The 15315-nt window shown below is 41.7% G+C and overlaps 1 protein-coding gene across 3 annotated transcripts in view; it reads left to right on the top strand.

The window, feature by feature from the left end:
- The window catches only part of TMEFF1 (transmembrane protein with EGF like and two follistatin like domains 1), a 132514-nt gene that overhangs the window by 84368 nt on the left and 32831 nt on the right, over positions 1 to 15315 (top strand). For all 3 annotated transcript variants that reach the window (XR_011381234.1, XR_011381233.1, XM_002707936.5), the window contains exons 6-7: positions 4483 to 4631; positions 6508 to 6573. Coding sequence is in view for 1 of the 3 variants with exons in the window: in XM_002707936.5 (XP_002707982.1) it covers positions 4483 to 4631; positions 6508 to 6573 (215 nt within the window). In the remaining 2 variants the exon portion in view is untranslated. The remainder of the gene's footprint in view (positions 1 to 4482; positions 4632 to 6507; positions 6574 to 15315) is intronic.

A 15315-nucleotide genomic window follows, 5' to 3' on the forward strand; every position in this document is an offset into this window, starting at 1 on the left:
ATTATGTTTTGCAGACCATACATACAGAGATAGGTATATTTAAGAACTTCAGTATGGATTTAAAGTTTGATGTAGCTAGTGGAAACATTAATACAATCCTGACTGCATTTTGTATGCATGGTATTCATTAAGATAATAATTTCACTGTTCTGTAATCACTGTTTCATTCTTGGCCTCACATATTAAGAGATACCAAAGCTGGGACATGATCAGTAAGATTGGGAGGTTTGAGCACTATAACAAATGAGGTATTTTTAAAAATATTTATATATTTATTTTTGAAAGAGTTATTGAGAGAGAGAAATAGAGAAAGATCTTTCATCCGTTGGTTCACTCCCCAAATGGCTGCAACTGCTGGGTTGGGCTGGGCTGGGCCAGGCTGAAGTGAGGAGCCAGGCCCTTCTTCTGGGTCTCCCTCGTGGCTGCTGGGGCCCAGAGACTTGGACCATCTTCTGCTTTTGCAGGCACATTAGCAAAGAGCTGGATTGGAAATGGAGCAGCCAGGACTCAAACCGGTGCCCATATGGGATGCTGGCATTGCAGGTGGTGGCTTAAGCTGTTACATCACAATGCTGGCCCCAACAAATAAGGCATTGTTGGATAAACGTGAGAGGTCTAGTCCTGATAAGCACAAACTTACATGCAATAAGAGGATTATCTTTGACTAAAGGGAGATTCTGGATGATATTTTTGGCTTCTTATGTGTGGATTCACAGGCTAAGATTGGAGACAGTGGGTAGAATCTGATCTGAACAGAGTTACTGGGATGCAGATTTCTGGCTCAATCCAAGGCATTTACTCAGTTGTGAAATGTACTGCCGTGGTGAGGTATCAGGCATTCCTTCATTACAGATGCTCCGGCAGGAGCTATGAGTCAGTGAGGTCACAGATAGTGCTGAGAGGAGCTCTGCATTGCCTGAAGTTTGGAATCCATGGCTTTCTCAGCTCCTTTTCAGCTGTGGCACTCTTTCAGTGTGTGTTCCGATACAGAGGAACCATGACTAAATGTTTGTGCACTTGTTTTCACCCACACAAGAGTAGATTGTTGCTTTCCCCATTTGTTTGTGCACTCCTTCTCTTAACCAAAGTGTTATCTGAACTCATCTTCTCTGATTAGCTAACTTCCCAGTTCATTCTCTGATTATTCTTGTTTTCCTGTAATTAAATTTTTAAATATAATTACATTATATTTAACTTAACATTAGTGACTATTATGAATTTTAAGGTTTTTTGTGATGGCTTAATTTTAAAATTGTGAAGTATATAGCATGTATTCAAAGGTAAATGAAAACTTGCTTATTTGGTTTAATGCACAAAAATAATGTGAGCACTTGTGAATCTTGCTTCCCATGCCAAGAAATAGAATTTTATCAACATTTCAGGGTCTTGTCTACTCTCCTACTGTAGTCTTTTGCCCACTCATGTGCTATACTGCATTTTGTGTAACTCATTCTCTTCTGTTCTTTATAGTTTCACTATATATCTCCATAAGTAATACATTGTTTGGCTTTTGGTTGATTTTGAGTTCTTTTTAAAAGTTGTTAATTTTTTATTTTTATTTGAAAGGCAGAGAATCAGACAGACAGAAAGTTCTTCCATTCCCTGATTGACTCCAAAAATGCTTGCAATGGCTAAAATGGGCCAGGCCCTTACCAGGAGCCTAGAACTCACTCTGGATATATCAGGGGGTGTCAGGAACACCAATACTACATAATCTGTTGCCTCCCAAGCACTGCGGCCCTCTCCCACTGCTTTCCCAGGCCATTAGCAGAGAGCTGGATTGGAAGAGGAGCAGCTGGGACTGTAACTGGCGCTGGTATAATTTTTCTACAGCCTTTAGAGCAGGGGTGGGAAGCCTTTTTTTTTCTTTTCTTTTTCTTTTTTCTTTTGCCAAGGGCCATTTGGATATTTATGTCATCATTTGTGGGCCATACAAAATATCAACTTAAAAATTAGCCGGCTCGGCACTGTGGCGTAGTGGGTAAAGCTGCTGCCTACAGTGCCGGCATCCCATATGGGTGCCAGTTAAAGTCCCAGCTGATCCACTTCTGATCTAGCTCTCTGCTCTGGCCTGGGAAAGCAGTAGAAGATGGCTGAAGTCCTTGGGCTGCTGCACCTGTGTGGGAGACACAGAGGAAGCTTCTGGCTCCTGGCTTCAGATTGGCGCAGCTTCCGCCCATTGCGGCCAACCAGGGAGTGAACCGGCGGATGGCAGACTCTCTCTTTCTCTCTCTGCCTTTTGGTAACTCTGCCTTTCAGGTAAATAAATAAATCTTAAAAAAATTCTCCTTTTTTTTGTTAGAACAATCTACTATGATATTCTAGTAATGGGAATCATTCTTAAAATCTTGTTTGGATTTCTTGGAAATTTAGATTAGTGATTTTTTTTTTTGGTAGGTTTTAGAAAATTCAAAAGGAAATTGCGAGAATATTGCCCTGCTTCATTCTCTTCACCCCTTGGAATTTCATCAGATTTTTATGATCTCTTATGTCTCTTACTGTTTTCTTCATCTGATCCTTTTCTTTGATGTCTGTGGCCTAGACAACAATTCCAGTCCCCCAGTTCACTGCATCTCCCTTAGTTTGTTTTAGGTATTAAGCCCATCCACTGAATTATTTTGTTTCTCGTAATATAGTATACTTTCATGGGAATTCTGTTTGGGTCTTTTAAAAATTTCTTTAATTTGTGTATGTGTGTGTGATTGTGCGTGTGTGTAAGAGAGAGAGACAGAGAGAGGCGGGGGGAGAGAAGAGGGAGGAAGCTCCACTTATTTTTCTCAGAATTGTCTGTAGAAAATCTTTGAGGTCTGGACAAAGGTAAGTTTCTCCAAAAAAGGTTGCATTTGCTTCTGTCAATTGCCTTGGCCCCTTTTAGTTCTTGCCCCCTTAAAATGAATCCTGGCCATGAGGTTTTTTGGAACAACCAAATAGTATTTTTTTAAAGATTTATTTATTTGAAAGGCAAAGTTACAGAGAGGCAGAGGCAGAGAGAGAGGTCTTCCATCCACTGGTCACTCCCCAAATAGCCACAACAGCCAGAGCTAGGCCCATCCAAAGCCAGGAGCCAGGAGTCTCCTCTGGTTCTCCCATGAGGGTGTAGGGGCCCAAGGACTTGACCCATCTTCTGCTGCTTTCCCAGGCCATATCAGAGAGCTAGATAGGAAGTGAAGCTACCAGGACTCGAACCAGCACCCATATGAGATGCTGGCACTACAGGCAGCAGCTTTACCCTCTACCCCACAGCGCTGGTCCCCCAAATAGTATTTTAAGTTGTAATTACCCAAGGCTGGCTTGTGGGTTTGAATTCTCTGGGGAGGTGCTTTTTTTTCTCTCTTCAATGAATGCCATAGCTCTGGACAGTCTCTCTATTTTTGAAACAGTCTCTTTGGGAAATGGCAGCTCATTTCTGTTTGCCCTCCTGCCTTTTGTGGTTCCAGCTCCTCTGAGCCCTCCAGACTTCCTAGCGTAGGTGGTTCAGTGTTAGTAGTCCCCTGTTCCCAGAGGCCTGCAAGGGCATACGTTTGATAATTGAATTTGCCAGGTCTGGCAAACGCCTTCTGGGTGAAAATCAGAGCCTATGGAACATTCAGTTGTCTTTTCTTTATTCCTGCTTTCATTTGGCTTTGTCCTGAATAGTCCTGGCTTTCTCACCTGGTTATGAATGCATTTAAGAGAATGATTTATCTAGTACTTTCTGTTATTTTCAATGGGAGTTTTAGTAAAGGTTCCTAATTTAAGATGTTGATGGAAACAGGGGTCTTTTTTTGGATTGGTTTTATTTTCCCTTTCCCAGCTAGGTTTTACTATTTCTTAGAGAAAAATATCATGCCTTGGACTTTGTTGGGCTTCTCGGTAGTAGGGTGATCAGTGTTGCCTGCACACTCAGTTATATAGGTGGATTTGTAGCTAGAGAATACATTGAGTGTTTCTTTTTTACATATTTAGTATCTATGATTTTTTCAGTCCTCCCAGCTATTTGATGAAGTATACATACAATAATTATTATTATTATCATCTATTTTGCAGAAAAAACAAAATAATAATAATTACTATTATTTTCATCTCTATTTTACAGACAAAACTAAGAGAAGAAAAATCTAGATTGGTAAATCTGATTAATTTAGTAGTGGTAGGATTTAGACTCATAACCTTTGACTCATAATTTTGCCTTTTTATTAATGCCATTTTGCTTTTTAACTAATACTGTTAATTGATATCTCCTGATTATTTTATCTAGATAAAAAAATTCTAGAGAAACCATTGGAGCAATAATATCTAGTTGAAATTATCTACAAATCCTCTCCTGAAAGAAAATTTTGATTTAGTTTTCACTTTAGTTAAACTTTGATCAGTGACTTAAAAACATTGTATTGACTTCTGTTACAGAAAGCAGAAAAACAAGAAGAGTTGCTTTTTTCCCCTGTTACAGAACTGTAAAACCTTGTATTGTAAAATATAGGTAATTGTTGTCTTTCCCAACAGGTGTGTATGTAATATAGATTGCAGTGGATACAGTCTTAATCCTGTGTGTGCTTCTGATGGGAGTTCCTATAACAATCCCTGTTTTGTTCGAGAGGCATCTTGTATAAAGCAAGAACAAATTGATATAAGGCATCTTGGCTATTGCAAAGGTAAAACCCATTCCACCCATCCAGAGATGTGTCTTTAATGTTATATTTCTGTAATCTTATTTGGCAGTCTTCCAAATTTGTAAAACAAATCCCTGAAGGTTTATCTTCTTTTGTTACCACATATTTCAGAATTTCTTCTGTTACTAATCTAAATATGTTTTTCATTTATTTTCATCTTCTCAAGACATAAAACATGTTTCTTGGTAATTTAGTTATGAAGCTGATTCTAATATGCAGTTATAGATGAAGTTCCAAGGTGATCTCAAATTTATAATGATTATAACTATTTAAGACTTAGCTTATTTGAATTGTAGTAAAACTTTAAGTGTTATCATATATTTCTAAGCTTTTTTTTACATATTATATAGTAATTAGTTTTCACATTTTCTCTGTAGTTTTTCCCTATGTATGTTTTATACAATTATAGATTTTGCAGTGAAGTTACAGAGTATAATGGAAAATATTACCTTCAATTTAAAATTGTTTGTCTTTCTTTTTTTTATAGTCTAGAAACCATAATGCCCTATGAATTGTTGTTTTCCCCTGCTCCTAGAAATGTCCATAGTCACTGAAGTCAAAGGCTACGTCAAGTCTTCCTTCCTCAGTAGTTTCCAAATGGACAGGGATATTGGATCAGTTCCTCGAGAACACAGGAGGACCAGGGACATTCTCATGGGTTAGAATTGAAAATCTGTATGACTTTCTGGCTTTACTACTTCTACCTGCCCCTACCCTGCCTTCTTTGAAAATTTTAAAAAGATTTTTTTTTTGTCTGAGCTAAGGGAAAAAGATTGTAAACCAAAGTTTGGTACTTTATGTCGGTAACTAAATTATTTGTGACATGCTGAGTAACTGATGGCAGTAACTGTGGTCCAGGCTACCAAAGTGTGCCCAGGAAGTTCGTCAGAGAATTTCCAGGTAGGAGTCGGGTGTGAGCATCATAGAGAAAGCCGTTGGCCTGCTGAGGTCCCTTTTCAGGACATAGTCCACCTGGTTTTGATCATGAAGAAAAGTATGGTTTGCTTTTCTTTCATAGTGTGATATTGAGACTTACGGTGATAAGAATAGCTGAGAGGAAGAATATCTTCTCTGTGGAACTGGTGCATGTTTGAATGGTGGGTCTTTCTGTAATTTCCAATTCACGGTAATTTCCCAAGTTTGAGAATTTTAATAGAAATTCATACAGATTTAGTCTGCTTTAGAGTGGTTGGTCCTCAAGTTTTAGCTTAGTTCCACTATCATTTTTCCATCCAAAACTGACTGTCCCTTCTCTTTGCCTCATCACTTTATGCTGGAAAACTGAAGCCAAATACTAACAGGTATTTATGGCTCAGGTGCGATTCACAAATCAGGGGTCATTTTTTGTAGTGAATGTTCAATAACACAACTTTGATTTCACATGCCTCTTAATCAGAGGTTTCCAAGGAAACGTTGGTAGGAAAGAAGGTAAATGTTGAGGCTATTGTTCCTCGGAGAAAAGGTCAGCCTTTTCAAGGTGTGTGTTATTGTAGTTTGCGCAGACAAGACTTTTAAAGGAGGTGAAATTTGAGCTGAAGTCTTAGTGAAATTAAACTGTTAATCATGCAGAGAGCCTACATACCCAGGATGTGCTGAGACCTGAGACAGATGTGGCATAGCTGATCAAGAGAATGGTGGAAACCATTCCACGGTGTTTATGTACTTCAAAGCATCATGTTGAGCACAATACATATGTAGACTGTTAACTGTCAATTAGAAAAAAGAGGGACAGGAACTGTGATCAGGGTAAGTGAGCAGAGAGTTCAGAAAGACCTGAAGCATTTGGAATAATTGGGAGTTTGATTATGTGACTTTAGCATTGTATGCATCTTAATCTGAAAACTGTTTTCTCTTATAGAGACAGATGACACTAGTTTGCTGGGAAAGAAAGATGATGGACTACAATATCGACCAGATGTGAAAGGTACTGAATCATGATTTTCTCAGTGTAGACAAACTATTGCTTACTAGCTATGCTTAGTACTTCCCTTTCCATTGTAGCAATTCCTCCAGCTTTGCTCTCGGTAGTAATATATGTTATGCAGTTGGTTATGACTGAAACAGCTAAGGTGCTTCCATTTATGGAGTGTTCTCATATAGTTTTTTAAAATTGGAAAATGTATTGAGGTAATTTTAGGTTCTCAGGCATTTCAGAAAGGTCATGGTAGTGTGGGTGTTTGGCTTAGCAGTTAAGATGCTAGTGAAGTTGTCCGTGTCACAATTTGGAGTGCCTGGGTTTGAGTCTTGGCTGTGTTTCCAGGTCTAGCTTTCTGCTAAGGTGAACCTGGGAAACAGCAAGTAATTGGGTCCCTGCCACCCATGTTAGGGAAAGCTGGATTGAGCTCTTGGCTCTTAGCTGTTGCAGATATTGGGCAATGAACCACTGAATGCAAGCTTTTTCTCTGTATCTCTCTGTCAAAATTTTTTTAAAAAGTGAAGGGAAAATGTGTATTATAAAAACTGTTTATGGATTTTGAAATTTTAGGCACTAAAATACAATAATCTTCTAATTTTATTTTCCATGAACTTTTTGAGGTAACCTTATATGCTTAAAAAAAAATCTTTTTTTCCCTAGACTCTACTATTAACACTTAACCTCTGTGCCCAGTCTTTGAAACTTCTTTCTTCTGCCTCAGTAACTCCCACTCATCCTTTTGTTCTCAGCTGAGAAGTCATTTACGTTCAAGTATTCCTGGACCCTTAAATCTAGATTGTGTGCCTCTCTTATACACTCCTCTGTCTGAGCACTTAACTTGCTGTGTTATGATTGTCTTTTTACTCATCTGTATCCCCTCTGGGCTATGAGTTCTGTGAGGCCAGGAGAGACCATATCTGTCATATCCACTTTGTACCCCAATGCCAAGCAAAATGTCTAGTGTGTAGGCAGGTGCTCCATTCTTGTCAAAAGAATCAGTGGTGTTCAAAGAAGCCGCAGGATTTATTTGCACAAAGTCTCATTTCTAGTAAAGGTCAGAGTAGAGGCTGGATTCCAGGTCCTTTGATTTCAAGTCCATAGTTATTCATACTTATTTTTCTTTCTTTATTTTATTTTTTTTTTTTTTGACAGGCAGAGTGGACAGTGAGAGAGACAGAGAGAAAGGTCTTCCTTTGCCGTTGGTTCACCCTCCAATGGCCGCCGCGGCCAGCGCGCTGCGTCCGGCGCACCGCGCTGATCCGATGGCAGGAGCCAGGAGCCAGGTGCTTTTCCTGGTCTCCCATGGGGTGCAGGGCCCAAGCACCTGGGCCATCCTCCACTGCACTCCCTGGCCACAGCAGAGGGCTGGCCTGGAAGAGGGGCAACCGGGACAGAATCCGGCGCCCTGACCGGGACTAGAACCCGGTGTGCCGGCGCCGCTAGGCGGAGGATTAGCCTAGTGAGCCGCGGCGCCGGCCTCTTTATTTTTTAAAAAAAATTTATTTATTTATTTGAAAGTTACAGTTACACAGAGAGAGAAGGAGAGGCAGAGAGAGAGAGGGAGGGAGGGAGGGAGAGAAGTCTTCCATCTGCTAGTTCACTCTCACTCCCCAATTGGCCGCAACAGCTGGAGCTGTGCAGATCTGAAGCCAGGAACCAGGAGCTTCCTCCAGGTCTCCCATGTGAGTGCAGGGGTCCAGGCACTTGGGCCATCTTCTACTGCTATCCCAGGCCATAGCAGAGAGCTGGATTGCAAGTGGAGCAGTCGGGACTTGAACCATTGCTCATATGGGATGCCGGCACTGTAGGCGGAGGCTTTACCCACTACGCCACAGCGCTGTCCCCCATACTTATTTTTCATACATGTTATTGTATTTGATTTTTTTCAACTTCTCCAATAAGAAGAGCACTAGACTAGAGGGAATGTTGAGGCTCAGTGAGATAATACCTAGTTAACTGAAGCAGGTCTAGATCTTTGCTTTCTTAGACTATGACTTCTTTTTTTTTTCTTTTTGACAGGCAGAGTTAGACAGTGAGAGAGAGAGAGACAGAGAAAAGGTCTTCCTTCCATTGGTTCTTCCCCCAAATGGCTGCCATGGCTGGCGCGCTGTGCCAGTCCGCAGCCAGGAGCCAGGTGCTTCCTCCTGGTGTCCCCTGCGGGTTCAGGGCCCAAGCACTTGGGCCATCCTCTACTGCCCTCCCGGGCCACAGCAGAGAGCTGGCCTGGAAGAGGAGCAACTGGGACAGAATCCGGTGCCCCAGCCGGGTCTAGAACCCAGCACCCCAACCGGGACTAGAACCCAGGGTGCTGGCGCTGCCGGCAGAGGATTAACCAAGTGAGCCATGACGCTGGCCAGACCATGACTTCTATATAATTGCTCTATCGCAAATGCACCTCTACCCATTTTGTTTGGTTATACTAATGAATGTTTTTAAAAAAGACATGACCTATTTTTTATGCCACTTTCTAAAGAAAATGTAAAACGGAAATGGTAATAGTACCTGTTGTAGGGTTTACGAAAACTTAAATGCAGGGTGGGTGTTTGATGCAGCAGTTGAATTGCTGCTTGGAATGCCTGCATGCCATGTCAAGGTGCTTGGTTTGAGATCTAGCTTCTATGCCTCTGATCTGACTTCCTGCTAATGGACACCCTGGGAGGTAGCGGGTGACAATTCAGATACTTGGGTACCTGTCACCTGCATGGGCTTTGGCCTGCCCAGCCCTGCCTGTTGCAGGTATTTGGGGAGTGAACCAGTTGATGGGAAGATCTTTCTGTCCCTCTGTTTCTTTCTCTGCCTATCAAATAAAATTAAAACAGAAAAGCCATTCTATTTAAAAAAAATTAATGAGATAATAGACACCACTGGTTGGAATGGTATATGACATGAAGGGCAGCTTGTGTTGTTGTTGACTAATTTGTTTCTTCCTTTATTTGAAACATACCAAACCTGAATCAATTGTATCCAGAGAGCCCCTGAAATACCACTTTCTTTTGTTGATACAAAGTTCTGTATTTAAAATAGGAAACCTGCTGTATTCCCATAGGAGACATAATAGATGAGCACAGTTTTATTCTCTATACTGGCAAGACGTGAGTAAGCCAGGAAGACCATTTTTCACTATTTAGAATCTCATACTTAAGGCAATTTGGGGAACTGTGTATGCACAAACATTTGTGTGCTTACCATAAAGTCATAAAATAATATAATTATATGTTGATAATTTAGTGCTGAGGTCACTTTTGAGATACTGAATTTCTTAACACATAAGAATTGATCTGTAATTTAAATGAAATTGTCATAATCAGTAGATATTATTTATTATGTGCCTAATTTATACTGTTTTACCAGGCACCATTTGTGAGTGGGGAGCTGTTTAATACATGATATGCTTCTTGAGAGAGTTTGTGATATAATAAGAAATGGATATAGCTAACTTCTAACAAAGCAGAAATTAAGTTGATTATTGTCATAAATGTTGTACAGTTAAAAAGTATAATGGTAATTCAGCAAAAATGAGATTCTTCCTTGTTGGGGGACAGTGAGGATCTGAGAGATGTCATGGAAGAGGTGGAAATGGAGTGAAGCTGGAAGCCTGGTTAGGATCTGAACCAGAGGTAAAAGAATATTTAAAGAGGAGAAAAGAGCCTGAGCAGAGATGAGGACATAAACACTGTGACAGGACAATGATAAGGTATCCTTTTTTGGTGGAGAGAAGGGGACTTAAGAGGTAGAAGTAGAAGACAAGGCTTGAAAGGCAACTTGGAGTTAGATTGTGTAATTTCTTGAGCACCACTCTCTCTCCGGAAATTTAGACTTTATTTTTGGATAGCACTTACAAGTCCTGTTTCTTATATATTTGAAAAAGGCAAAGCTACAAAGTTACCCATTTGAGTGAGTGGCACCTAGAAGGAACACTGTGCTTATTATGTACATTGAAATGGATCCAGGGAGCTCAGTTAGGTCAATAAGCAAGGAATAAGACATCTGTTTAGATGTGAGAGATGAAGAATTAAAAGTGACTAAGACTTAAGCTCAGATGGCTTGGATGGTGGATTTTATTTATAGAACTAAGCCTCTGGGGAGGAGAGAAGTGTCTGGAGGTAAGATAAGGTTAAGAGTTGATGGTGGAGGGGCTGGCACTATGGCATAGCAGGTAAAGCTATAGCCTGCAGTGCCGGCATCCCATATGGGTGCCAGTGCGAGTCCTGGCTACTCCTCTTCTGATCCAGCTCTCTACTCTGGCCTGGGAAAGCAGTAGAAGACGGCCCAAGTCCTTGGGCCCCTGCACCTGTGTGGGAGACCTGGCATACGTTCCTGGCTTCTGGCTTCGGATCAGTGTAGCTCTGGCCATTGCGGCTAATTGGGGAGTGAACTATCAGAGGGAAGACCTCTCTCTCTCTCTCTGCCTCTCCTTCTCTCTCTCTGTAACTTGGACTTTCAAATAAGTAAATAAATCTTTTTTTTTTTTTTTAAAGAAGAGTTGATAGTGGAGATGATTAATTGTATTTTGGAATTTGACTTACTTGTGTATCTTATCCAGGTGACTTTGTTTAGCATAAGTTTGAGAGCTATGCTATCCTTGTATTTGGTTAATTGAAGCTGTGAGAATGAATGAGGGAGATTGTAGAGCTGTACTGTGTAGTACAGAAGCCACTGACTACATGTGAATATTTAAATTCATTAAAATGAAATCCTACTATCCCTGTTGAAAGTGTTCTGTTGCCTCACGTGACCAGTTGCTACCATTGAGGCAGCACAGATATGGTACTTTCAGAAAGTTCTGTCGGGCAGCCCTGTTACTTAAGAAGGAAATAAGGCCCAGCTTGAAATGAAGCAGAAAGAGGATCCAGAAGGAAGCTAGGGCGGCTGCTATGGTGCAGTGGGTTAAGCTGCCACTCACAGTGCTGGCATACCATTTCAGAATACGGGATGAGTCCTGGTTGCTCTGCATTCCATCCAGCTCCCCACTAATGCACTTAGCAAAGCAGCAGAATATGGCCCAAGTACTTGGGCCCTGCCACCATGTGGTAAGACCAGAATGGAGTTCCTGGCTCCTGTGTTTGGTGTGGCCTGGCCCCAGCCATTTCAGCCAGCAGGTGGAAGATCTCTTTCTCTTCTCTGTGTCATTCTCTGTGTTACTCTGCCTTTCACATAAATAAAATAAATCTTAAAAAAAATTCCATGAGGAGAACAGTAGCACAGATGCTGCAAGAGAAAGGTGTATAATAATTTAAATTTCTGCAGTGGGATATTAGTGGACAGGGACTAAACCATGCTTTGAATCTGAAGAAGAGGAGATCATTAACAATCTTAGAACATGGACCATGGAATTTCTTTTTTTTCTTTTTGAAGGCAGAGTGGACAGTGAGAGAGAGACAGAGAGAAAGGTCTTCCTTTGCCATTGGTTCACCCTCCAATGGCTGCTGCGGCCGACGCGCTGCGGCCGGCACACCGCGCTGATCCGATGGCGGGAGCCAGGTACTTATCCTGGTCTCCCATGGGGTGCAGGGCCCAAGCACTTGGGCCATCCTGCACTGCATTTCCTGGCCACAGCAGAGTGCTGGACTAGAAGAGGGGCAACCGGGACAGAATCCGGTGCACTGACCGGAACTAGAACCCCGTGTGCCGGCGCCGCAAGGCAGAGGATTAGCCTAGTGAGCTGCAGCGCCGTCTGGACCATGAAGTTATGGACTATGAAGTTATGAAGATGAAACCCAAAATTATCAAGAATTAAGAAGTGTTCTAGTAATAAAGAAACAAAGGTCAGAAGGAGACTCTTGTTGTATTTTTTTACTCATCAAATTTTATTTATTTTTTCTCAAGATTTATAGGAATCCTTAGCAAATATTCATGTCTGCAAAACTGGGTAGAAAGCAGGGATCTGGGGATGGGGTCACAGATTGAAAAGCAGGAACACAACACTAATACAAAGCTGGAAAGATTGGAAGGTAGTACTCAGTGAAAGGAGGTCTTTTGCAATTGAACTCTTTGAACAGACTGCTTGTGAATTGGGGATTCTAATGTCCAGAATAGGGGCCAAATTAGAGCTCCTTTGGGCTATTGAAAAACCTATGTTAAATATTGAAATTGGGTGTCAGAACTCTGCTGCAGGTGTTGAAGTCATAAAAGATACGATGATTGAGCATGAGGTATGTGGGAGATGAGTATGTGTTGTTTAGAAAAAACTTTATTTTAGAAAATTTCAAAGACATGTTAACAGGAGTGTAGTGAGCCCTTTAGCACTCAATGCTCACCTTCAGTGGTTATCCGCATTTTCATTCTTGTTTTGTCTGAATACATCCATATGTGTGATCATCATTATCTTCACTTCACGGATTTTTAAATGCAGTTTAAAAATTATTTGAGGGATTGTTAAAAATTATTTGAGAGATGGAGGATTGTGCATGTAGAAGGAGAGAGACAGAGCAAGCTCCCATATGCTGGTTCACTTCCTAAATGCCTGTCATGGTCAGGGCTGGGTTGGGCTGATGCTGGGGGCTGGAGATGTAATACAGGCCTTCCATGTGGGTAACAAGGGTCGAGCCATTTGAGCCACCACTGCTGCCTCTCAGGTGTGCATTAACAAGAATCTAAACTTGGGATTAGTGCCAGGACTTGTGCTCAGGTGCTGTGGTATGGGACATGGATGTCCTAAGTGGCATCTCAACCTCCAGGGCAAATGCCTGCTCCCTACAGTTTTCTTGAGTATAATTTACAACACTAAACTGAACAGTAAGCAGATCACAGGAAGGTGGAAGGAAAGGGGCTCCAGGAAATAATGTGGTCATGGTTTCAGGGAGATGAAAAATCTGCTTTCTAAAGTAATGGCTGAGGAGGTGGGTAAGTTGATTCATGTTAGAAAAGGCATTTTTCTGACAGAGTGAGGAGACTAGGGGTTGGAATGGAGGTCGGGGCATTTAGCACGAGCAGGTGAGAGGTGTTGGAGGGCATAGGAATTCATATCTAGAAAAATTCTTAAATGGGATCTAAGGAAGCTAGGTTTAGGGAACTAGGTTCAGTGATAAAGGTTTGGGTGCAGAATTGTATAGAGGAAGGAAAATAGAATATTTAGGATTTTTATGGGATTTATAGAACTAATGGACCCTAGAGCTACTGCTGCAGTGTTGATGTAGTTGTGGCCTCAGCTGTTTCCCTTCTAGGTGCAGTTGCAGCTCCTCACATTCTCTTTAGATTGTGCATGGGAAGGCCCAGACAGAGAGCCCATGGAACAAGCCTTTGCAGATAAGCCATCTGGCGCTGGGCTTTCTTCTCACATCATCACTTAGAACCATGGTACCCTTTGTATTTGGAAACTCTGCGGCTGCTGGGGCATGTTTCCAAAAGCTTCTGTGTGTGGCAGGAGCCACTGGGTGACCAGGGGTACTTTTTGTCACACACACGAGCATTGTTCAGACTAGTGTTGCAGTTGTTGCTCCCAGAGCCTGTCACCACTTGCCCAAGCGCATTGTTTAGAGGGGGATTGTTTTGTACCCAGTTCTTACTGTGTGGAGGCTTCCTCTCTGCTCTTCTTTCAGAAGCTGTACTTTATAACATCTTTAAAGCCTTTTCATCTTTCCTTTTTGAAGTTGTCTAATTTCCTTGGCCCAGGGAGCAGCTGCTTGCACATTTTACTTTTGTTCATTCCATACACATCTCCTAGGGTAGCTCAGTGTGATCACAGAGTAATGGCTAAGAGCTTGTGCTCTGGAGTCAGACTTGGTCTACATGTTAAAGCTGTGTGGCCTCATTTCTCTGAGCCTCATTGATCACATCTATAAAGTGGGGGCAGGTAGTATACTTGCTGTTTTTAACAATCATGTGCTCATTTTGCAGATACACCTGAAATCAAGAGGTTGTTTTTGTTTGTTTGTTTGTTTGTTTTTTGCCAGGCAGAGTTAGACAGTGAGAGAGAGACAGAGAGAGAGTTATAGACAGTGAGAGAGAGACAGAGAGAAAGGTCTTCCTTTCTGTTGGTTCACTCGCCTAATGGCCACTACAGCCGGCGCTGCACCGATCTGAAGCCAGGAGCTGGGTATTTCCTCCTGGTCTCCCATGCGGGTGCAGGGACCCAAGCACTTGGGCCCTCCTAGGCCACAACAGAGAGTTGGACTGGAAGAGGAGCAACCAGGACTAGAACCCAGGGTGCTGACGCCACAGGTGGAGGATTAGCCAAGTGAGCCACGGTGCCGGCCAGAGAGTTTGTTGTTAATGTAGAATGGCAGAAAAGGACTAGGATTCAGACTTTGTGTTGCTAAGCCCTGGTGCTCGTCTGCTTGTACCACGACTGTTCCAGGATTCTGTTCTCCCTTGCTTGCTTTCTAGATCTTCAGAATATTTAACCTATTCTCAGTTATTACCTTGTGGAACTCTCACACTTCTCTACCTTGATCTTTTTCCAAGTAGCAGTTTCACATATTCAGTTGCATAGTGGGTCATTGTACTTAGTTTATTTTGCCGTTGCCTTAAACTCCAGGAAATACCATAGTGCCTAGAACATAACAGGTGCTTAGCAGATACTTTTTAGATGACTGGAGATCTAAGTTTAAACACTACTTGCTACATTCTCTCTGCTGAAACCCCTATCATTAGATTCACACTGGGAGCCATTTATACATGAATCTGTATTAAGAGCATCTTCAATAAAGGGAAGTGTTCTGTCCTACTAAACACTTAAATACCATGGGGTTAGCACTGAACCCCATTCTTAAAGATAGTTAAAACCTAAATTTGTTCAAAAAAGGATGAAGG

This window comes from Oryctolagus cuniculus, chromosome 1 (assembly GCF_964237555.1).
Source record: "Oryctolagus cuniculus chromosome 1, mOryCun1.1, whole genome shotgun sequence".
Taxonomy (NCBI): domain Eukaryota; kingdom Metazoa; phylum Chordata; class Mammalia; order Lagomorpha; family Leporidae; genus Oryctolagus; species Oryctolagus cuniculus.